Source organism: Triticum aestivum, chromosome 2D, assembly GCF_018294505.1.
Source record: "Triticum aestivum cultivar Chinese Spring chromosome 2D, IWGSC CS RefSeq v2.1, whole genome shotgun sequence".
NCBI lineage: Eukaryota > Viridiplantae > Streptophyta > Magnoliopsida > Poales > Poaceae > Triticum > Triticum aestivum.
This window is the reverse complement of record NC_057799.1, coordinates 632,422,425-632,445,567: the sequence shown is the minus strand read 5'-3', so window position 1 is coordinate 632,445,567 and position 23,143 is coordinate 632,422,425. Positions and strand designations below refer to the sequence as shown.

Below are 23,143 nucleotides of genomic sequence, written 5' to 3'. Positions count from 1 at the left end.
CATCTATTCAGACTCGGCGAGACACAATCTAAACAGGTCTCACAAATCGAGGTCGGAGTCATCTTGTTTTACGAGAACTTCATCTTTGCTTGCACGTGAGCACGTGTCTTTTGTACCTTTCCATACTCACCTTTCCCTCTGCCCGACTTTCTTCTTTCCCTTTTTTCTAGGTGTGTTAGGCTTTTCGGTAATACCTAGGAGGGATCCAGGGAGACTAAGTTGAACGATTTATCTCTGGTCGCATCCTGGATTAAGGATTGTGCCTTTTATCATGTGCCAGATTGATTGTTTTCCACATTCATGAATTTGTACGTTGTTTCTTGATACTTCCAGTTTCATTTCGCATACTACATGCTACTGGGTTCATGGGACTTAATATGGCGCCGTATGGGAGCGTGGTCATGTGAGTATACCTATCAACTTCATATTACGAAAAAGGGTCCCCCATTTTATATATAAAGCAATATCGCAGTACACCCGAGAGAACGATACAAACACACACCACCCAACACCGCACACAACACACACCCAGGGCAAGATACAAGGATGCTGGGCACCAACACACCACTCCAACGACTACAAAGCACACAAAGGATAAGCAAAGGAGCACCGCCTTGAGCCGACGGAGATCACCGAGAGCGATACCTAGGAGAGGTGAGAGGCCGACGGCGGAGCGAGGACTCCAAAACGGTGCCTTCAAGAAGGGCACGACCATAGCCGCCACCGTCCGATCACGTAGATCAAGTTTTCACCCGGAGTAATCCGAAGGGAGTGGGAGCACCACGACGGAGCCTGCAAGGAGGAAACGACGTCCCCGGACGCCGCCACCGTTGGCCGGGATTAGGCAGGTGATGTACCCTGGTGCACCGATCCCTCCGACGCATCCCAGCTCCGCCAACCTTCCGCAACCATGCCGCCCGAGAGGCCATGACTGCCCACCCGCACCCGAGCCGCGCAATCTGCCCAAGATCAGCGCGCCTCCCACCGCTAGGGCCGCCGCGCTGCATCCAGACAGCCTCGAGAACATCAAAGGAGCAAGCTTTGGACAACACAAACCCCAACCACCGCCGGAAGCAACAAACCATCCCGCCTCAGGCAACGTCGAGTCAGCGACCAGCAAGCACTGGGGTGAGGAAGCGGGAAGGGAGGAGCGGCACACGCTTGTGCCGAAGACGGGGGCACCACTTCAAGCCCCCATCCCTCCTACTGGCCTTCCCACCCGAAGCACCCGGTTTCGCCTCACCACTACCCCTGGCACAGACCGGCGAGAGGCCACCGACGGCTGCCCATCCGACGAAGATAGGGGAAAGGATCGCCGCTACCGCAGCCAAGGAAGGGCCCATGGACTGTCCGCCCGCGCCACACGCCGTCACCCCGTCCGGGACGAAGGCCCGGCCGGACCCCAGGACACGTACGCACCGCCACCACCGCAACCACGCCACCAGCATCGCCACCCCTAAGCACGCAACGCCAGCAGCCCGCGACCCAAGCCACACACGGCCCGCGCCATCACAGGGCAGAGCAAGCAACTGAGCCGCCACCCGCCCGCCTGGATGCGCACCATCCACCGCCGCCGCCACGCCTCCTGCTCCGCCAGCCGTGGCCATGGCAGAACCAGACGCCAGTGGCCCAGGCAGCCCGCTGCCCCCGCAGCAGGGCCGCCAGAGCCAAATCGGCCAGATCTGGCCGGGGCCGTCCTGCGTGTCACCACCAGAGGAAGACACACCGCTGCCGCCGCACGCCGAGAGGGCCCCAGGTCGCTGCTGCACCGCCGCCACCCAGCACGCCCGCCACCGCGCCGCCGGGCCCCGCACAGCCCAACGCCCTCCCGCGGCTGCGCCATCCCGCGCCAGCAGCTGACCGCGAGGAAGAGGGTGAGATCCCCGCCGCCAAAGCCCGGCCGGCGCCTCCCGGTGGCGGCGGGAGGGGGAGAGGCCGACGGGGGAGATGAGTGGCGGCGCACTAGGGTTCCCCGAGGACGCTCGCAGGAGCGGCTCGGGGGGGGGGGGGGGGGGGCGGAGGGGGGTGGCAAATGTGGTTACCGCCCATTTGCTTTTATCAACTTCATATTCTACTCCCTCCCTCCGGAAATAGTTGTCATCAAAATAAACAAAAGAGGATGTATCTAGACGTATTTTAGTTCTAGATACATTCTTTTTTATTCATTTTAATGACAAGTATTTTCGGACAAAGAGAGTAGATTTTAATCGTGTCCCATAAATTTCCTTCCATCTCCAAGGACGTCGGGGTATTCACTCTCTCACAATCTACAACCGTACTCCCGTACTCTAGTACGTATGCACAGCCAGTCTCCGATCGATCGTAGGCAGTAGCTCGGTCTTTGATCAGAGGACCGGTGAGCTTGCAACATATCGACGTTGAGCTGCAGGCGGGTAGCTTTAAGTTGAAGATGCAATCGGGCAAGACGACCGGGCGAAGACCTAGCAGTGAGAGCGACTGCACCCGGTCCACCACGAAATATCTTGGTAGATTCTCAACGGGTTTCATACGTACTCCTACCTAAACTGGAATCTTTTATGGGATAATACTCCCGCAGGTTGCTTGCACGTGAGCACGCGGTTTCCCATGACATGCATGCATGCGTACCTTTTCCAGCTCACCTGACTGTTCCCTCTTAATTAAGCTATTGCATGGAGCCTTGGTTCACGTACCAAAGGTTTTTCCAAGCAAAACGTGGAGTCTCATAGTGGCTAACCCTCTTGCCCCTCTTCTTCCTCTTGGGCATAGAAAACATCATCTATTGTTTCACCTAAGATTCGGTCTCCCGAGCATGTCGTCAATGTCCCTAGGCTTGTTTGGATCGAGATCCACTCACCTGATTCACCGAATGGCTGTCAGGCATGTCGCGTCCTTTGTGAACGGCACTGCCCAGCGAGGTGCGCGACCACGCTGCCGCCAAAAGTAGCACGCAGGAATCATTCCCGTCTTCCCGCCCTGCGCTGAAACAAATACTCGGAGACAAACGCCAGTAGCAACAACTGGAGTCTGCCTCATAGCCGCCCTGAGTATAAAAATCGAGGAGAGAGAGAGAGGGGGGATTTTTGAGCCCGGGTGCGTTGGAGGATTTTATTTTAAATAGTTCAAAAATCACATTTAAATTTTCAAAAAGAATGCTAAACTTTTTTTTACATGATCATATGGATGTATATACACATGTGTAAAGTTTGGTGATGAAATAAGTAAACATATGAGCTATACAAAAATGACAAAATGATGATTTCTAATAGATGATACGCACACTCGTGCGTATTCCAGAAAAATGATGATTTCTAAATAGTGAATAATAAATGCACTGTTCATCTTTCAAAAATCATTACTTTGTCATGTTTGTGTGACTCACATGGTTACTTATTTCAGCATCAAAAATTTGCATGTGTGTAATATACATCCAAATTAACATGTCGCTTATTTTAGAAATTTTGGGAACTTCAAAATATCTATTCGCCGCTATTTAAAATATAGGGTTCACTGGAGCTCATCCTCCAAAGTGACTTTCTAGGAGAAAGCCTAGTAGTTTGACTTTGACATAACTCGTGACTCGTGCTTTTACTGTCTATCAATTATTCTTTATGTAAGAACAATACACCACAACAGATAAATAGAGACATCATTAGAAATTGTTGGCAAAAACAAAACACCCCGTCGTTGATTGAATCCTTTTATAATTAATAGGTCCATCTTTTTTAGAGGAATTAATAGATTTATCTAAGCTGGCAAATATCCATAAATTGTACCAAACTTATCGCCGCATTTTCGTTTTCGTAATTGTACTAAAAATTGACCATGGTCGTTAGATCTTTATGACTACTCAGACCGATTAAGCTTTTTAGATCTTCTATAATTGTACACGTCACAACTGCAAGATCAATCATACGTACGTGCCAACCTTAAATTATGCATAAACAACACAACCAATAGTGAGTCCATTTTTTTTTAAAGCAACACAGTGTATTTCAACCAATTGTTGAATAATATACTATGCGAATTAAAGGTAGCAATAATCAGTAATATTTCCTGAGAAATTTGCTTCAGATGGTTGTTAGGAAAGTGGAATTCATTATTTCATACTCTCATCGTTCCTAAATATGAGTCTTTTTAGTGATTTCAATATAAACTACATATGAAGCAAAATGAGTGAATCTACACTCTAAACAACATCTATATATATAGTCCATATTAAAATCTTTAGAAAGACTTATATTTAGGAACGAAGGGAGTAATATAAGTATAGTACTAGTACATACGCGCATGCCAGTCTCTGATCAATCTTCACACACTAGCTCGGTGATATGCGGAACTTGAAGGAAATCGTTGCGGGGCTGCACCATGCGATCGGCCGGGCAAGAGTAACGGGCAACTGCACCCAGTCCAACACGAAATATCGCGCTAGCTTCTCATCGGGTTAACACATCTAAATCGGATTCTTTTATCAGTAAAACTTTTTGGTTGCCTGCACGTGAGCTCGCGATTTCCCATGGCGCGCGCATGCATACCCTCTCCCCCCTCACTGCACTCTCTTAAACTACCAAGCCCGGCAGTCGAGCCAGCCAAATGAAAACTAGCAAATGGAGGAGAAACCAGTAGACTGTTTGACTAGCAAACTGAAGAGAAACCACAAATCCCCCGCTCCACCACCATTAGCATTCCACGGAGGAAACCAGCACGAGAAGCGGCAGCTCCGGAGCATGGGAGATGAGGTTGACGCTTTCTCGGAGGAGCTTCGACGGCGGCCAGAAGTAAGGATCATCAACAAGTATGCCGTCCTTGCGGCGTACGTCAGAATTACCCTGAAATCCATCGGGGCCTTGCTGCTTTTGTGGGCCACCGTGGTCCTACTCGGCGGCTTCGTCTCGTCGATGAAGAAGGGCGATTTTTGGTCTGTGACCATCATAGCATTCGTGCAGGCTGCCGGGTTAGTGCTTAGTATTCAGCTCTTCCTGAATGCAATCTTTTTCCGGTTTTGCTATTTTTTAGGTCCCTGGAATTATTCAAAGTGTCGTTCACTTTTTCTTAGTTCATCCTGTGATCGCCGAAGAAGAAGTAGCACCACTACCTATCTTAGGCGGCCCCTAAATATTTTCTGTTAAATTTGTATTGTCGATGTTAAGTGTGACGTGAAGTTCTCCATGATTTTGAAACGATAAAATCTGTAGGTTCTCTCCCATGTCGCTCCCGCGGACGACCTAGGAGCCACTGCCTCAGCCCCCCCCCCCCCCCCCCCCCCCGCCGCGCCGGAGCAGTTGCGACATGTCTGGAGATGGGAGAGTTCGTGCGCAGTGACGGAGCTAGCACTTCTATAAGAGCATCTCTAACAGATCCTGCAAAAGAGGTCATTCGGTAATATCACTGCCGATTTAGCGGACGAGCACATTTTTTCCGGCCGTCTCATAATTTTTTTATGGGAACCTGCAAAGTCCGGGCCGGTTCCGCCATATCTGCGGGATCCCTCCCTCTTTTTTCTGGTTCCCCTATCCTTGGCACGAAGAAAACTTTCGCCGCTTTTTGTTCCCGCCTCACGCGCCGCCGCCACCTCGGATATCGCTGTCCCTCACCGCGTTGCCAACCGACCCTATGGAGTACCCGCAGCCTTCGGGTGCAGCATTTCATGTGCTGCCCCCACCAAGTATGCCGCCGCTTCGTCCTCCCGCGCCTCCCTCAGCCGTGCATGCCAGCGCCGCCCCAACACCTTCTGTTGCCAACAGCAAGAGGAAGCGGCAAGGGAATCACCTCGTTCAAGGGGGCGTAGGCAGCACGACACCACCTCCTTCTACCCCTGCTCCGGTTCCTCCCGTCGCGGTCGCCGGTGCAAGGAAGGAGACTGCCTCCACCGGACTGGACGGCATTCGGGCGGAGCCCCCAAGGAAGAAGGTTGTCGCGGCAAGAGGCCAGGCTCCTCCTCGGCCTCCGGTTGGCCACATTCTCCCCAATCATGGCCACTTGACCGGTCACGCCTACCACATGTTTGATGAAAAACGTTCGGGAGATAAAAACAATTCTTTTGCTTAAAACGCTTCGGTGATCTTTGGTTCAACTTTGAAGCACTTGTTTACGCTTGCCCATTGAATTTTGTAGCCAAAACATGCACACAACATATACCGAAATGTTGGAGGAGAATGCGGTGAATTTGAGTGCTCCCCTTGACGATTTTGATACACCACACGTGGAGGTCGAGGCGGAGGTGGATCAAGCTGATGATGGTGGTGACAAAGTGGAAGTGATTGAGGAGGCCGTGTATGATGCTAGGGTGGGGAGGACCGACAACTACACGGAGACGGAGGATGTGTGCTTGATACAAGCATGGGAGAGTGTATAACTTTATGCGGTGATCGGCAAGGATCAAACCTTTGGGAATTATTGGCGAAGGATCGAGGACAAGTATCACTGGATCTTGTCATTCCCCTCCGGCCGGTCTTTGAAGTCACTCAAAGGCCGCAGGGACGTGATCAAGAAAACTTGTGGCCATTGGAGTGGGTGCTTCCAGCAAGTGTGGAATGCACCCTCAATTGGCGTCACTATTGATGATTATGTGAGTGTTTCTTCATTTTGTTGAGTTTGGTCGAGTTGATTAAAGTTTGAGGTAATATTTGCCTCAATGTCCATGTGTAGGATCACATCACCAATCAGAAGGAAACAAGAAGAAAGCGAGAGTGAAGAGGACAACCGAGGCAACCACTTTGAGAGAACAAATTGCTGATATGGCGAAGATAAAAGAGACCATGTTAAGCAAGCATTGGGATGCTAAGGTGGCCATGGCCGAGAAGAAAGAGAAACACAAGGAGAAGTGGGAGAAAGGTGTGCCTTCGAAGAGCGCAAGATTGCCCTAGAAGAGCAAAAGTGGACGGATGAGAAGACCACCTCGAGGAAGACTGTTTCATGTTGATGAATCTGGAGGGCATGGATGCAACGAAAAAAGTATTTTGGGAATTGAGAAGAATGAAGATCATGTGCCAGAGAAAGATGGAGCTTCAAAACCTCGTGACCAGTGGGCTGGGCAATGGTGGTGGTGTTGGGTTTGGAAGGAGTTTTGCTTTCGGCAATTTTGATGGTGGTGGTGGCTTCGGCAATGGTGGTGGTGGAGGGTTTGGAGGTGGTGATGGCTTTGACGGTGGTGGTGGTGGAGGGTTTGGAAGTGGTGGTGGCTTCAGCAATGGTGGTAGAGGAGGGTTTAGAGGTGGCGTTGGCTTCGACATTGGGGGTGGTGGTGGTGGTGAAGCTTTTAACAATGGTGGTGGAGGTGGTGGTGGTGCTTCGACAAACGGTGTTCTGATGACGGTGGTGCTCATTCTCCAGTCAATGTGGATGAAGATGGGACTGCTTATTCTCCGGTAAATGTGGATGGCGATTGAGGTGCCAAGGCCGGTGGTGGTGGCGACGATCTTCACCACAATGAGGATGTTGCTTGATTTCTTCATGACCGATGGTCATTTGATCATGTTTTGTTTTGTTTGGTCGTGCACTGTTTATTGCTAAACTTGCTACATCACATGTTGCGTGTGATTTTGGATATGATGAACTAGTTAATGTATCTTTCCTACTTATAAAGGTTGGAGTTGATAATGAGTTTACATGTGAGACCATATAAATAAACAAAGTGCACTTCTATCCATAAGTGAGACTAGAAGTTCTCCAAAAGATAAAAGAAACAAGTGTTACTTTTACGAGACCTATCCCAAATAAATATTTACACTACTACCCTAACATGAGAATAACACTTTTATAAAAACACTGTTTATAAATGCATACTACTCCCGTTCAAAACCATGGCATTTATATTAATTTCTCTATCCAGCCAATTTATTCAATGCTATAGCATAACGCAGCCAGCAAACATCAGTTTACCGTCTGCTGCCAATCGCGCTTAGAATGAACACATGCCCAATTCTTTGCCAGGTGTTTTTCAAGAAAAAAATAAGTATAAACTATTAATATACCGAGTGTCCATTCTTAACCTAGTGAAGTGTTTTTCCGCTACACATGGTAAAGGTACATGTTTTTCAATTCTAATAAAAAGTACCCGGTGAACTTCTTGACATTCTGTAAATAAAAAAAGTCTACTATAATGGCATATTTTATAATCTAAAAAAATTGACACAAAATAGAGAAAAAGAGGTTTTAAGGGCATACTCCGACCCTCAAACCGTCTGCAACCATTCAAACCGTGCGGTGCGGAAGTGTTTTGCTATCCAGCTCAGTCCTCTATCAGTCCGCTCGGCGGTCCGGACGTGTTTTTCCCCGCAAATCAAAGAAAACTAAGGGGGCTTTACGGGCGTCCGGACCACTACCACGCCCGCTCCTGATTCCTGAATAGTGTGGCCCACCAAAATCTCCCACCCACCTCTCCCGCGCTTTTCGTTCGATGTAGCGTGGCCCAGAGCATGCAATGGCCGACATTGATGCCGCGTGATGTGACCGGCCGGGAGTGCAGCGCTAACTGACGCGACATCTCGGGAGCCGCTGCTTCGATGCAGCGGAGGAACCAACTCTGGCCGTTGTGCCACATTGAAGCGCCTGACCGTCTGTTCGCATGGCCTAACCGAGGCTATATAAGCCGTGCTCCGGCGGCGTCCACATCATATTCACCGCATCGCTCTGCACGTCATCGTCCTCACCTCCACTCTTTCTCCACAACTCTGGCGAGGGGAAATTCATGGGCCTCAGTGGCGGCTCCGAAGCCCGCCCTCAAACTCCGAGGGCGCCCCCCTCACCGGTGGCCGGCTCCTCGGCGATGGCGGAGATCGTCATTTCCCCTGGCAACGAGGAGTACCAACCGCCACAGTAGCAGTCGGCGGCGCAGCAACAACCAGTAACGCAGGGCACGGTCTACGTGTGATGAACGAGGAGTACGATTAGCAGATGGAGGTCATGCTCCGTTTGTCCGTACTCCACCTCAACGGCCCGGCGGCGCCACCGAAGACGCTCCTCCTGTTGGAAATATGCCCTAGAGGCAATAATAAATTGGTTATTATCATATTTCCCTGTTCATGATAATTATTTATTATCCATGCTAGAATTGTATTGATCGGAAACTCAGATACATGTGTGGATACATAGACAACAACGTGTCCCTAGTGAGCCTCTACTAGACTAGCTCGTTGATCAAAGATGGTTAAGGTTTCCTAACCATAGACATGAGTTGTCATTTGATAACGGGATCACATCAATAGGAGAATGATGTGATGGACAAGACCCAACCATAAGCATAGCATTTGATCGTATTAGTTTATTGCTATTGCTTTCTTCATGTCAAGTAGCTGTTCCTAAGACCATGAGATCATGCAACTCCCTGGCACCGGAGGGATGCCTTGTGTGTATCAAACTTTACTTCGTAACTGGGTGATCATAAAGGTAATCTACAAGTATCTCCGAGGGTGTCTGTTGGGTTGGCATGGATCGAGACTGGGTTTTGTCACTCCGTATGACGGAGAGGTATCTCTAGGCCCTCTTGGTAATACAACATCACAAGAAGCTTGCAAGCAATGTGACTAAGGAGTTAGTCGCGGGATCTTGTATTATGTAACGAGTAAAGAGACTTGCCTGTAACGAGATTGAACTAGGTATGGAGATACTGACAATTGAATCTCGGACAAGTAACATACCTCTAGACAAAGGGAACCGCATACGGGATTGATTGAATCCTTGGCATCGTGGTTCGACCGATAAAGATCTTCGTCTAATATGTGGGAACTAATATGGGCATCCAGGTCCCGCTATTGGTTGTTGACTGGAGAGGTGTCTCGGTCATGTCCACATGATTCTCGAACCCATAGGGTTCGCATGCTTAACGTTCGGTGAAGCTAGAATAGTATTGGGATATTCGTGTTGGTGACCGAATGTCGTTCGGAGTCCCGGATGAGATCTCGAATGTCACGAGGAGCTCCGGAATGGTCCAGAGGTAAATTTTTATATATGGGAAGTCATATTTTGGCTACCGGAAAAGTTTCTGGTTTTACTCGTACTATACCGGGAAGCTTCCGGAAGGTTCCCAAAGGTTCTAGAAGGTTCCTGAGGAGCCCGGAAGGATCCCTCCAGCACCTAGGGCGTGCATGGGCTATAGGGGGTGTCCTAGCCTTATTGGGCCAGGCGCACCAGCCCCCTAAGGCCCATCCGCCTAGGGGAAGGGAAACCCTAAGGGAGAGGGCCCTCCACTTGGCTTGGAGGGCACTCCTCCCCCTTTAGCCGCCTCCCCTCCTTGGGGGAGGGGCTAGCGCTGCACCGCCAGCCCTCCAACACCCCTATATATAGTAGGAAGGAGGCGCAAGGGCTGGAGACAACAATTCCCATGCCCATGTGGCCTCCCATCTCTCCCGTTCTTCCTCATTCGTAGTTCCGGAGGCGCTTGGTGAAGCCCTGCTGGGATTGCTCCACCATCATCTCCACCATGCCGCCGTGCTGGTTGAGATCCCATCTACTTCTCCTCCCTCTCTTGTTGGATCAAGAAGGAGGAGACGTCATCGAGCCGCATGTGTGCTGAACGCGAAGGTGCCATTCGTTCGGCGCTAGATCGGATTGGATCACGATTGGATCGTGAAGAGTATGACTACATCAACCATGTTTCTTAACGCTTTCGCTTAGCGATTTACAAGGGTATGTAGATCCAATCTCTCCTCTCATAGATGTTCATCTCCTAGATTGATCATGGCGAGCGTAGGAATTTTTTTGTTTCCCATGCAACATTACCCAACACCTCGATGTCAAGCTGGAGCTTGCGTCCCCTCCCCACTCTCCCCGGCGCAATCATGACATCCAAATCGGATGCCACGTCTAAGTGGAGCCCCTCTCGTCACCTCCCCTGCGTGTCAAGGAGGAGTGGCTCTCGTCGCCGCCCCATCGCGTGAAGAAGGAGTGATGCCCTCCGCCGCCGCACCGCGTCAAGGAGGAGTGGCGCTTGCCGCCGCCCCTGCCCCACGCGATCGCCGCGAAGGCGTGTGGTTGCCTTCGCCACTACCTCGACAGTGGCAACAACTCGTCCTTCCAGAGCACCCGAACGGCGGTAGAGTACGCCAATAGGGAGCGGTGACGGCGGGACCGGTGCAACGCGGCGCGCCGGTCGGAGTTCATGGACTCAGACATCCGGCCGCCACACATCGTGGCGGACCCGGAACTGGCGTACGCCTAGACCCGGAGCAAGTGTCGTCTTCGCTGAGTAGTGGTCTCTCAGTGAGACCGCCGCCACCGCCACCTCCTCCAAGGCCCACCGCCCTCTCTCCCGCCCACGTCGTCGGTGGTTGCAGCCACACCATGTAAGGCACGGGAGGAAGCGGAGAGGATCATCCGCGAGCGGCAGGCGGCTACCGGGAAGCCACGCCGTGCCCTTTCGCCGCCCCAAGCCCAACTCCGACAACTACAACAACGGCCCCGGCAACGATGATAGAGGAGCCAGCCAGGCAGGCCGACATGGCCTACAAGGCCACCGTCAAGTATACGGTACTATAAGGTTGTATTTGTTTAAGGTTTTTAGTTCACCAGACGTACTATCATCTGGTTTTATGTAAAAATCATGCAAGTGTGAATGAATATCATCCGATTTGTTTGAGTCCGAATCAAATTTGTTCATTTTCGTTGAATTTCATTTGAAATATATCCAAACATATGCGGCTAGCTTTGGATGGTCGGCTCCTGCATCCGTGTCCGCGGACTTGTCGGATGCGGGAGGAAATTTGAGGGTCAGTGTTGGAGATGCGAAATGTAGTCCCGTTCCTTTTGTTTACCAATTTTTAATTTTCTTGTTGACATCATGTCCTGTTTTTAACTCGAACAACACAGGGTATTCGAAGCAATCGGATTTGCTGGTATGGATTTATATTTGGATTGGCTTGTTTACAATGGACCGGACATTAAATATTGGTTACAAAAGTGTCGGTGTGAACTTAACCAGTTGCCTATGAGACAATGGTCGAAGAAACAAATACAAAATGTCGTGTCATTTCTAATATTTATCACTCTGTCCGTGCGATCTGACCTAGTGGCGGTCCTCGCTGTTAGTGCACCATTGGTTTCCATGAAACTGTCGAGTCGTGCAATAAGGCAAGACCATGGCATCGCGGACGGGGAGGCATTTAAAGCAAATATGAAGCGGGCGCTAAACTTATTCTACGGCGCAGCATTTGCTCACGGCGCCATATCCGCATTGTGGATGACGGCTCAAGCGGGGGCTAATACGTGGATCGAGGTTATTGTCAGCGACCAACATGGTTTCAGCCCCAAGGTAATTCGTGCATATTTGCGCAAAACTAAAGACATGTGTCTAAAGAACAAAACGTCTGCAACAAGCTGGAATTTGATCACATATGGTGCCGGCTTGCTGGATTCCAGCTTACCAGAAGAATATGCGGCTGGAGGGAGGGTACTAACAATGCTGATTGATAAGGATGTACCATTACAGGTAAGACGGCTGCTGATCAGGTCACCCAGACAAAGAATTCAGAAGCTGATCGGCACCCTTGCTTGGAGAAGCCCAGCCGACCAAGAGATGATATGGCTTGCAGCGAGAATTGTGGAGCATCTCGCTAGCGACCTCAACCTTGCTCACTTTCCAGGAGCATTGGAATGCATATCCTCCCTCCTCAACCACAAAATTCTCCATTTACCATTTGTACCTGGGCAAAGGGAGGATGGTGAAGGAATTGATAAGGATCTTCTTTTGCCAGGCTTGAGAATTCTAGAGAATCTGGCGCATGACACAACTAACTGCACACTGATATACAACTCCAAGGGCCTTCTTTCAAAAATTGTTGCACCTGTCAGCTCCAACGAATTTGTAGAAGATATCAAGAGCAGCGCTGCATGGAACAAGGTAGCAGATGGGTCACTGAAAGTGGTTAGCCGCCTCATGGGTTCTTCAGGACGCACCGGCAAAAACATGTGCAGACTAATTGCAAACAATCGTAATGCAGTCAAAAACTTGGAGGTTGTTCTGGAAATGGATATTAAGAGCAACAGTGGTATCATAGAGCTACAGATGCGAGCTATAGAGGTTCTTACACAACTAGCCTTGCATCATCCAGCAAGTGCTTCTTTTATGATGCGAAGAGAAAAACTTATTGAGAGGGCGTTACACATCTTCCTTGCTGCAGATTGGATGGAAGATTATTTGAAAGATGAAAAAAAGAAGATTGAGAAACCAACTCTAAGCCAAAAAAACACTTCGCCAATACCGTCAATGGGAAGATGTATTGATAATCTCATTAAAAAGGTCAAAGAGAAGAGGGCCAAACAAGCAAGAGAAACGCGTGTGGAAAAGAAGATGAAAGAAGTTCAGAAAACTGCAAGCCGTCTTAAAGAAAAGGCAGGTGAAGCATTGGCCATGCTGTCCAGTGATTCAGAGGCTATCAAGAGCTTCACAGGATGCGATGATGATATCCATCGTCTTACTGAATTGCTCGACTGCAATATCAAGAGCATCAAATGCAAAATAAGTACAGCTGATACTGTGGAAATAGATATCAACACGGATTGTCGTATTAGCGCAGGAGTCATCTTGAAGAATTTGAGCAACTACGTCAAGGCACCAACCTTACGGAAGGTATGGCTGACCACACCTACTCCTACACGCCAAAAGTTTTCGGCAATAAACTTTTGCAAAAATAAATGTACATGGAAGGGTGGGTGCTTGAGTTTTTATCACATATAAGTATGCATGATGTTATAACATTAGCACCAAAGAAATTTCATGCAAAAATATGATCATACTTGCTCTCTACAAGAAAGACAAGTGGTTGCTGTTACCCTACAACTTTTTTTACAAGGTATATTTGACAATATGTTCGTATGATTTTTCTAGATGCTCATGTTAGAACATGATGCATATAACTTTCTGAGAATGTTTTAAGATAGGTAATTAGGTAAGTAGAAACTTACTCACTCATCTTTGCATTTCTAAAATCCTCTTATTGAACTTTTCCTAAGCTAAATAATATGTGTATTCCATTGCAGGTATTTGGAGAATTGATTCGAGTAGAACAAGACGAGCCTTTCACTTCAGGGAACCACAACAAGCAGTGTGGGGATAGGATTCTGCAAACGGAGCTGTTATCACTCGTCGCAGCAATTCGTGCAAACAACAATCTTAATCTTGCAGGAATCTTACTTTCGCAGACGCCGCCGGATACCCTGGAAGACTTTGTGATGAGGCTGAAGAAGATGGTGGAGGACAACATGTATGCCACCCCTGCATGCCTGGCGATACAAAAGCTTACTTGTGAGCTGGTTATAGAATTCATCAAGCATGATCGAAATGTCGAAATGATAGACAGACACAATATCATTGCCACATTACTGGAGGCTTCAGAGGTGATGGACTGTGTTGAGAGCAACATGCTTTTCGCTGGTGTTGATCGTGACTGCTACGGGGTTCCTCTGAAGCCTCTTTCTTCTGTTCTTGCTAAAAATGCTGAAGATCTTTTGGCACAGAGGAAACAGGCTCTGGGTATCACTATCAACATTGTGCCTGCCAGTGCACCAATACCGTGATTGCTGCATCACAGAGTATCTTTGCATGTTAAAAATACTGGAACGGGTGTTGAATTCTCGATGTGTTGTTTGCTTGTTGTTTTTTCTTCCTTTGTTTCCTTTGCGGATTTGTAATAATAACTGGCGCAGTGGGCATCCACATTGTGCTTGCTGGTGTATCAATTCAGCTTGGAGTTGCCAACTAATGTCCTGCTGAGTATTTATGTCTAACTCGTATGCAGCTACTTCTACTCAGACTTGCTTAATTTGATTTGTTACTATCCGATGTTAATGTGGGCATATAAACTGGCAGAACTCATCTACCGACAGTAAATCTCAGCATACTAGCTTAAGTTGTAACTATCCGATGTTTTTCCTTCAGCAAAACGTCAGGTAACACTTGGAACAACTGAACTTTTTATCCCTGTGGTCTGTAGACACTACACTTCGACGCCACGGCAACCTAACAGGCGGAGGAGGGGGCAGCCTATCGCTGCAGCGCATCAATAACTTCACAAGAGTAAAAGTCACTGGCAATCAGTCAATCAAGTTGGGGTTTGGACGCGACCTAGAGTAACGAACTGCAAACTGGACAGAGCAGATTCAGAGTGGATTGATCGAAGCTTACCAGGTAGTCCGCATGCCTACGCGCAGTCGCGGTCCGCACCGGCTTGGGGCGCACGGGCACTGACGGGCGCGCCGCCCGCCGCCGTCCACCAATGCGCGGCGAGGGCGGACACAAGATCCGCCGCCACCCTGGAGTCGCCACCTGTTTGAGAATCTTCCTTTTCTTTGAAAGGCTTTGAGAATCTTCTCCTGGACTTCTTCACGTCCTGTTGAGAGAACTTCACGGCCTAGATAGAAAACGGGGTCGAGCGAACAGTTAGGGCCAGCCCATTTGCCGGATTCGACGGTCCTTTTTTCGTTTTTATTTTTATTCTATATTAAAATAATTCGTGACTACAAAAAGGTTCTAAAATTTCTAAAAATGTAAATTTTCAAAAAAAGATTTTGAATTAAAAACTGTTCATGATTCAAAAGAATGAAAAAAAAATTAATTTTAATTAAATTTTGATATTTCTATGAAACAAAATTACGAAAGTTTCTTAATAATGATGAACATCTGTTTTGTATTCGATGAACATTTTTTAAACTTGATGAAAAAAATTGTATTGAAGAACTTTTTCGAAAATTGGAGGAACAAATTTTGAATTTGATGGAGACCTTTCAAACCGATTAATAAATTTCGAATTTGATGAAAAAAAATTCACTGAACAAATTTTGAATTTTGGTGAACATTTTTTAAATCTGATGAACAAAGTGTGAACACAGTCGCTCGAGGGTGATCTACGCGCCGTATAGGATTCCCCATGCACGCAGGGCATCTAAGTGAACTTCACGCTCTATCCTTTGCTAGCGAACTGGGCCGGCCCGAAACACATATCTCCCAGTCAACAGTCAGGCGGTCAACGGAACCATTCAACAAGTGAACTGAGCAAAGGGAACACCGAGCAACTCGAAAAAACGAGGAAGAAGCGTGTGAATGCTGGCAGCTCCAGTCAACGGGAGAACTATACCTCGCTTATGGTGAGATGGATCGTACGCTTGTTGTGAAGGGGTTTCCTCTCTCTACAACTACTGGGCCAGCCAATTTGTCGGGTTTTTCGCAGTTTGATCGAACGAGACGCTCGCTCGATGTTCGCTCACTCATTTCTTCTAGGTTCTTTGGTTTTTTATTTCTGCTTTCTTTTATTGTTTCTTCACTGGTTTTCCAGTTTTTGTTCTTTGCTTTTCCATCACTTTTTTTGTTTCTTTTCTGTTTTCACTAGTTTCTTTTTTCTATTTGTGCTTCTTCATTTTTCTTTATTTCTTTCTCGGTTTTCACTAGGTTTTAATTTTCTTTCTTTCTCTCTTTTTTTCTTTGTTTATTTTTTTGTCTTTCATCAGTATTCTTCATTTTCCTTTGTTTATTTTTTGGTTTTCATCGCTATTCTTCGTTTTTCTTTGTTTCTTTCTAAATTTCCACTATTTTTACATTCCTTTTGTACTGTTTTTGGTTGTCTTTTGATTTAATTTTTTATTTCGTTTCCTTTGTTCCATTTACTTTGGTTTTCTTTGTTTACTTTGCTTCTCTCCTTGGTTTCTATCGGTTTTTTTATTTCTCCTTTTGTATAGAAACAGAGATGTTTTTTATACACATTCGAACTTTTATTTAACAAAATATGTATGTGGCAACTGTGTGGCAGATTGCAAAAACGACCACACGAATTGAGAACGCTTCGATCGTGATCACGCGGCTGCTGACGATCTGCACAGGAGAAGGAAAGCTGACAGGAGCCTTATCTCCTCGCTCGCACCCATTTCCTCTCCTACCCAGCTCCGCCATCGCCACGCACCCATCTCCTCCCCTGCTCCCAGCCGGCGCCGTCCCGCCCCCATCTCCCCCCGGGCTTCTGCCGTGCCGCGACGGCCGATCCGGTGCACAACCGCCGTCAGCCTCCTGTCGCACGACCGCAGCGTCCATGCCCACCGCCGCTGCTCTCTATCCCCAACCTCCCACCATCTCCCCGAGTCCACAAGTCATCGTCGGGCCAACCCCGCGCGTCGTGTGCCTTCGCCACCCCATCCGCCACCTCTGACCACCGCCGCCGCTCATCAAATGGAAGATCCACCGTCGCCGCCTACTACGTCGACAGGTGAGCTTATGGTGAGTGCCTCCTTTGACCATTCCGAGGAAAGTTTCCACTAGCGCAATCATCCTCTTTTCTCTCTCAATTTTGTTCAAACAATATAGCATGGAATCAGTTACTATGGAAATTGAAAAATTCCTTCTCTGAAGTCCTACTTTTAATGGACAGAAGTCTTCAAAAATTCCAAATTGTCATCTATTTTTGTCGTGGTATGAGTGCCCTCAACTTGTTTGTAATTATACCTATGAGACTGAATAAATTATTTTCAATTGTATGTGTATGTAACAGGTTCCTGATCATGGTGCTGTAATTGCGCTCATCCTCTATGGGGTCCATCAGAACTGAAGTGCGTTGCTCGATCAACCCATTTGGTTGCTATTCTTAAATTGTGTGATATGTGGTAATCAATTGTACATCACCAATGGCCTGAGATTGACATCGACGTGCACCGTTTCAGCTACATATTGTGAAAGGGCCTCAAGACCTTCCGAAAGCTGCACAAACATGGCGCCATCGATCTTGGGGCTGACCATTCAGGTACTTGCGTTTCCTTCTGTTCTTGGCCTTGAGACCAGTTGACATGATGAGTATTTTGTTCCGAGGAAGTATAAAGTCTGAACCTTATAACTTACAGTGTCAGCTTGGTCACTTCTAGTGGATCAGCATGATAACGATCACTTTGCTAACCTGTCTAACTCATTTTATTTTTCAGCATAGTAATTCAATTACTTCCACCTAATAATTCATATTGATTTAGCTTGATAAATTATATCGTGCCAACAGTTTAACTCGAACCGCTTTGAATACTTATTCTTTTTTATTTTAACCAGATAACTTATGAAACTTCAGCCTAATAACTTGTGATGTATCAAAATGTTAACTCTAACTGGTTTGAACACTCATGTTTTACTTCAACTTGATGACTTATGCGGCTTGAACCTGATAATTTATAGTATGTCGGCCTGAATAAATTCTAGTGTGTCAACATGGTAAGAATCACTTTGTTAGCCTATTTAACTCATTCTATTTTTTTCAACATGGTAACTTGAAATTTTTTTGATTGATAATTCATATTGTTTTAGCCTAATAATTTATACAGTGTCAGCATTTTTAATCCGATCTGCTTTGAACAGTTTTTTTACTTTCAACCCGATAATTATGCAAACTGAGCATGATAGCAATATGTCAGCTTGATAACTTTGAAGTGTCACCACATTTAACTCACACTTTGTCAACATGTTGAACTCATTCTATTTTTTGGCATGGTAACTTCATTTTAGCATGATAATTTATGATGTGTCAGCACAATAACTTGTATTTGTTTTGGCCGATAACTTTGTATTGTTTCGACCTGATAAACCACATTTCTCTTTATCTTATCAGATGGCGGAGAGCCTCATTAACACGGGCTTCTCCAGCCGTCGGATGGCCACCCCCCAGCATTCCTTCGTGCTCATTGTAGTCACCCGCTCCGAGTCGCTCAACCTCAGGGCGGCCATCGGTGCCACCAAGCTCGCCAGCACGCTCGTCTCGCTAGACGGCGCCATGGTGATCACCTTCTACATAGGCGTGGTCTTCAGCTTCATCCAGGTCACCGTGCAGCGCAACCTCACCGGCTAGACCATCTCCAGCAAGTTCCAGATCATCACTTTCATGTACTCCGTAAGAAACCAACCAACCATCATGCTTTTGAATTGCTTGCTACATTATGCACAACATGGCTTGCCACTGATTGACTTTGATTGATTTTACCTGAAGTCGGGTTGTGGTCGCATCTGGCATGTCCTTCGTGATGATGCATTCCTTCGTGATGCTGACATGGTGCATCGACCCATGACCTAGCCTGGTCAGTGGGAAATTCTGACCACGCTAACCAGGTCAAGTACATCATGCTTGTGCTAAGATTGACCAATCCATGTGGTTGTTCATTCATGGAACTAGTGAATCAAAAAACAAAATCATAGAAGACCCAAAACTCATGGAATCGACCCATAGATTATATAAAATAGCATGTGGTTGTTGAAAAACATACTCTGGATAACTTATATAAAAATAGCATGGTAATATATGAGCAACATACTTGATAACTTAGGTCAAACACCACGGTAACTCTGTCCAAGGAGGGGAACAAGTTGTTGAAAAACATAGTCCCAGTAACTTATGTGAAAATAGCACAGTAATTTATGAACCGATACCCGATAACATACATAAAAACACCGAGGTAACTTTGAACAGTGGAAAAATGTTATTGAAAATATACCCTTGGTAGCTTTTGTGAAAATAACATGATAATATATGAACCATATACCTGATAACTTAGGTACAAATACCATGGTAAATTTGACCAAGAAGGGGAAAAAGTTCTTGAAAAACATACTCCTAATAACTTATGTGAAAATAACACGGTAATGTACGAACCGCATACCCGATAAGTATGTATAAACACCGTGAGAACTTCGAGCAAGGAGGGGGAAAAGTTATTGAAAAATATACCCCCAGTAAATTATGTGAAAATAGCACGGTAATACATGAGCTGCATACCCTATAAGTTACTTACAAACACCATGGTAAATTTGATCAAAGGGGAAAATATTTAAAAAACATATCCCGGTTACTTATGTGAAAATAGCACGGTAATATACGAACCACATACCTGATAACTTACATAAGACACCACGTTAAATTTAACCAAGGGTGAAAAAGTTGTTGAAAAATACCCCTCATTGACTCCTATGTAAATAACATGGTAATATACGACCAACAAAGTTGATAACTTAGGTGAAAATATTGTGGTAATTTGCATCTGAAAAGGAGGGAAGGGGATGATCAGGTTTGTGAACCGGCGTGAAACGTGCAGAAAAAATGATGGAACTAGGGCGTATAGTCCTAAAACCCGGACAAATGAGGCCACTGGTTTCGATTTTCAGTTATTGAGCGCTGTCTTTTTTTTCAATCTCGTCTCAAGAAGATATGTAACTCCTGTGGAATCAGCAAAGGGAGCTAGAGCAGCTGGGTGTTGTTGTTACATTTAGTATGGTAGGTTGTGGGTTCGATTCCCTTGTAAGGCCTGTGTTTTGCCTTTTTTTAAACTACTGATAGTGCGGGTGCAGCGACCCAGAAAACCGGGGAGAGCACGCAACCTCGTGTGCGGGGAGGAGAAAATCGGATCGAAGGAGGGGGTTCGTTTGGGAGGTGCGGTACTTTTTGCAATCTGCCACATGGTTGACAGTTATCACAATCCTTTATTTAAATACAAGAAAGCTTTACACGTTGAACAATTTTTCAAATACAAGATTAAGGTTTCTCAAACATATATGTTTTGATGTCGAATTTTTTCATACATATTCTATATTTTTTGTATACATTAGGAATGTATTTTTATACATAGATGATTAACATTTTTCAATTATGTATGTAAAGTAATTTTTATAATGATATATTTAGTATATTTTGAAATCCATGTAAAAGTGAAAAAAGCAGAAAAGCGAAAAAAGGAAGAAGAAGAAGAAGAAGAAAAATGCAGTAGAGGCCGGGCCTCTACTGGGAGGGCCCATTCGGACAGCAGCTCTTGTACTGAGCCTTCCCTACGTCTCGTTATAAGCGAGACATAAAGATTACCTTTTAGCGCCTGAAGCGTCAGGAATTGCGATCCTAGGAGGCCCCAATTTCCTTGCAAGGCCTGTGTTTTGCCTTTTTTTAAACTACTGATAGTGCGGGTGCAGCGACCCAGAAAACCGGGGAGAGCACGCAACCTCGTGTGCGGGGAGGAGAAAATCGGATCGAAGGAGGGGGTTCGTTTGGGAGGTGCGGTACTTTTTGCAATCTGCCACATGGTTGACAGTTATCACAATCCTTTATTTAAATACAAGAAAGCTTTACACGTTGAACAATTTTTCAAATACAAGATTAAGGTTTCTCAAACATATATGTTTTGATGTCGAATTTTTTCATACATATTCTATATTTTTTGTATACATTAGGAATGTATTTTTATACATAGATGATTAACATTTTTCAATTATGTATGTAAAGTAATTTTTATAATGATATATTTAGTATATTTTGAAATCCATGTAAAAGTGAAAAAAGCAGAAAAGCGAAAAAAGGAAGAAGAAGAAGAAGAAGAAAAATGCAGTAGAGGCCGGGCCTCTACTGGGAGGGCCCATTCGGACAGCAGCTCTTGTACTGAGCCTTCCCTACGTCTCGTTATAAGCGAGACATAAAGATTACCTTTTAGCGCCTGAAGCGTCAGGAATTGCGATCCTAGGAGGCCCCAATTTCCTTGTAAGGCCTGTGTTTTGCCTTTTTTTAAACTACTGATAGTGCGGGTGCAGCGACCCAGAAAACCGGGGAGAGCACGCAACCTCGTGTGCGGGGAGGAGAAAATCGGATTGAAGGAGGGGGTTCGTTTGGGAGGTGCGGTACTTTTTGCAATCTGCCACATGGTTGACAGTTATCACAATCCTTTATTTAAATACAAGAAAGCTTTACACGTTGAACAATTTTTCAAATACAAGATTAAGGTTTCTCAAACATATATGTTTTGATGTTGAATTTTTTCATACATATTCTATATTTTTTGTATACATTAGGAATGTATTTTTATACATAGATGATTAACATTTTTCAATTATGTATGTAAAGTAATTTTTATAATGATATATTTAGTATATTTTGAAATCCATGTAAAAGTGAAAAAAGCAGAAAAGCGAAAAAAGGAAGAAGAAGAAGAAAAATGCAGTAGAGGCCGGGCCTCTACTGGGAGGGCCCATTCGGACAGCAGCTCTTGTACTGAGCCTTCCCTACGTCTCGTTATAAGCGAGACATAAAGATTACCTTTTAGCGCCTGAAGCGTCAGGAATTGCGATCCTAGGAGGCCCCAATTTCCTTGTAAGGCCTGTGTTTTGCCTTTTTTTAAACTACTGATAGTGCGGGTGCAGCGACCCAGAAAACCGGGGAGAGCACGCAACCTCGTGTGCGGGGAGGAGAAAATCGGATCGAAGGAGGGGGTTCGTTTGGGAGGTGCGGTACTTTTTGCAATCTGCCACATGGTTGACAGTTATCACAATCCTTTATTTAAATACAAGAAAGCTTTACACGTTGAACAATTTTTCAAATACAAGATTAAGGTTTCTCAAACATATATGTTTTGATGTCGAATTTTTTCATACATATTCTATATTTTTTGTATACATTAGGAATGTATTTTTATACATAGATGATTAACATTTTTCAATTATGTATGTAAAGTAATTTTTATAATGATATATTTAGTATATTTTGAAATCCATGTAAAAGTGAAAAAAGCAGAAAAGCGAAAAAAGGAAGAAGAAGAAGAAGAAGAAAAATGCAGTAGAGGCCGGGCCTCTACTGGGAGGGCCCATTCGGACAGCAGCTCTTGTACTGAGCCTTCCCTACGTCTCGTTATAAGCGAGACATAAAGATTACCTTTAGCGCCTGAAGCGTCAGGAATTGCGATCCTAGGAGGCCCCAATTTCCTTGTAAGGCCTGTGTTTTGCCTTTTTTTAAACTACTGATAGTGCGGGTGCAGCGACCCAGAAAACCGGGGAGAGCACGCAACCTCGTGTGCGGGGAGGAGAAAATCGGATCGAAGGAGGGGGTTCGTTTGGGAGGTGCGGTACTTTTTGCAATCTGCCACATGGTTGACAGTTATCACAATCCTTTATTTAAATACAAGAAAGCTTTACACGTTGAACAATTTTTCAAATACAAGATTAAGGTTTCTCAAACATATATGTTTTGATGTCGAATTTTTTCATACATATTCTATATTTTTTGTATACATTAGGAATGTATTTTTATACATAGATGATTAACATTTTTCAATTATGTATGTAAAGTAATTTTTATAATGATATATTTAGTATATTTTGAAATCCATGTAAAAGTGAAAAAAGCAGAAAAGCGAAAAAAGGAAGAAGAAGAAGAAGAAGAAAAATGCAGTAGAGGCCGGGCCTCTACTG

The 23,143-nt window shown here is 45.8% G+C and overlaps 1 protein-coding gene and 1 long non-coding RNA gene across 3 annotated transcripts; both read left to right on the top strand.

The window, feature by feature from the left end:
• Positions 1 to 4,586: 4,586 nt before the first annotated feature.
• LOC123056113 (uncharacterized) lies at positions 4,587 to 14,689 on the top strand. Its single transcript, XM_044479844.1, has 3 exons — positions 4,587 to 4,933; positions 11,785 to 13,543; positions 13,954 to 14,689. Exons 1-3 carry the CDS (start codon positions 4,587 to 4,589, stop codon positions 14,488 to 14,490), a joined length of 2,643 nt encoding a protein of 880 aa, XP_044335779.1. The 3' UTR covers positions 14,491 to 14,689.
• A 2,122-nt stretch (positions 14,690 to 16,811) lies between these two features.
• LOC123055179 (uncharacterized) lies at positions 16,812 to 22,447 on the top strand. Of its 2 annotated transcripts, none has more exons than XR_006426540.1 (4): positions 16,812 to 17,176; positions 17,448 to 17,505; positions 17,617 to 17,696; positions 18,543 to 22,447. It is a non-coding gene; the product is annotated as an uncharacterized lncRNA (long non-coding RNA). The 2 variants fall into 2 exon arrangements; XR_006426541.1 differs by having other exon boundaries at positions 16,813 to 17,165.
• The last annotated feature ends 696 nt before the right edge of the window (positions 22,448 to 23,143 follow it).

Coding starts and splice junctions, on each gene's coding strand:
- LOC123056113 (XM_044479844.1), top strand. CDS start 4,587: ATGGAGGAGAAACCAGTAGACTGTTTGACTAGCAAACTGAAGAGAAAC. Junction 4,934..11,784: donor GCATTCGTGCAGGCTGCCGG/GTTAGTGCTTAG, acceptor CGAACAACACAG/GGTATTCGAAGCAATCGGAT. Junction 13,544..13,953: donor AGGCACCAACCTTACGGAAG/GTATGGCTGACC, acceptor ATTCCATTGCAG/GTATTTGGAGAATTGATTCG.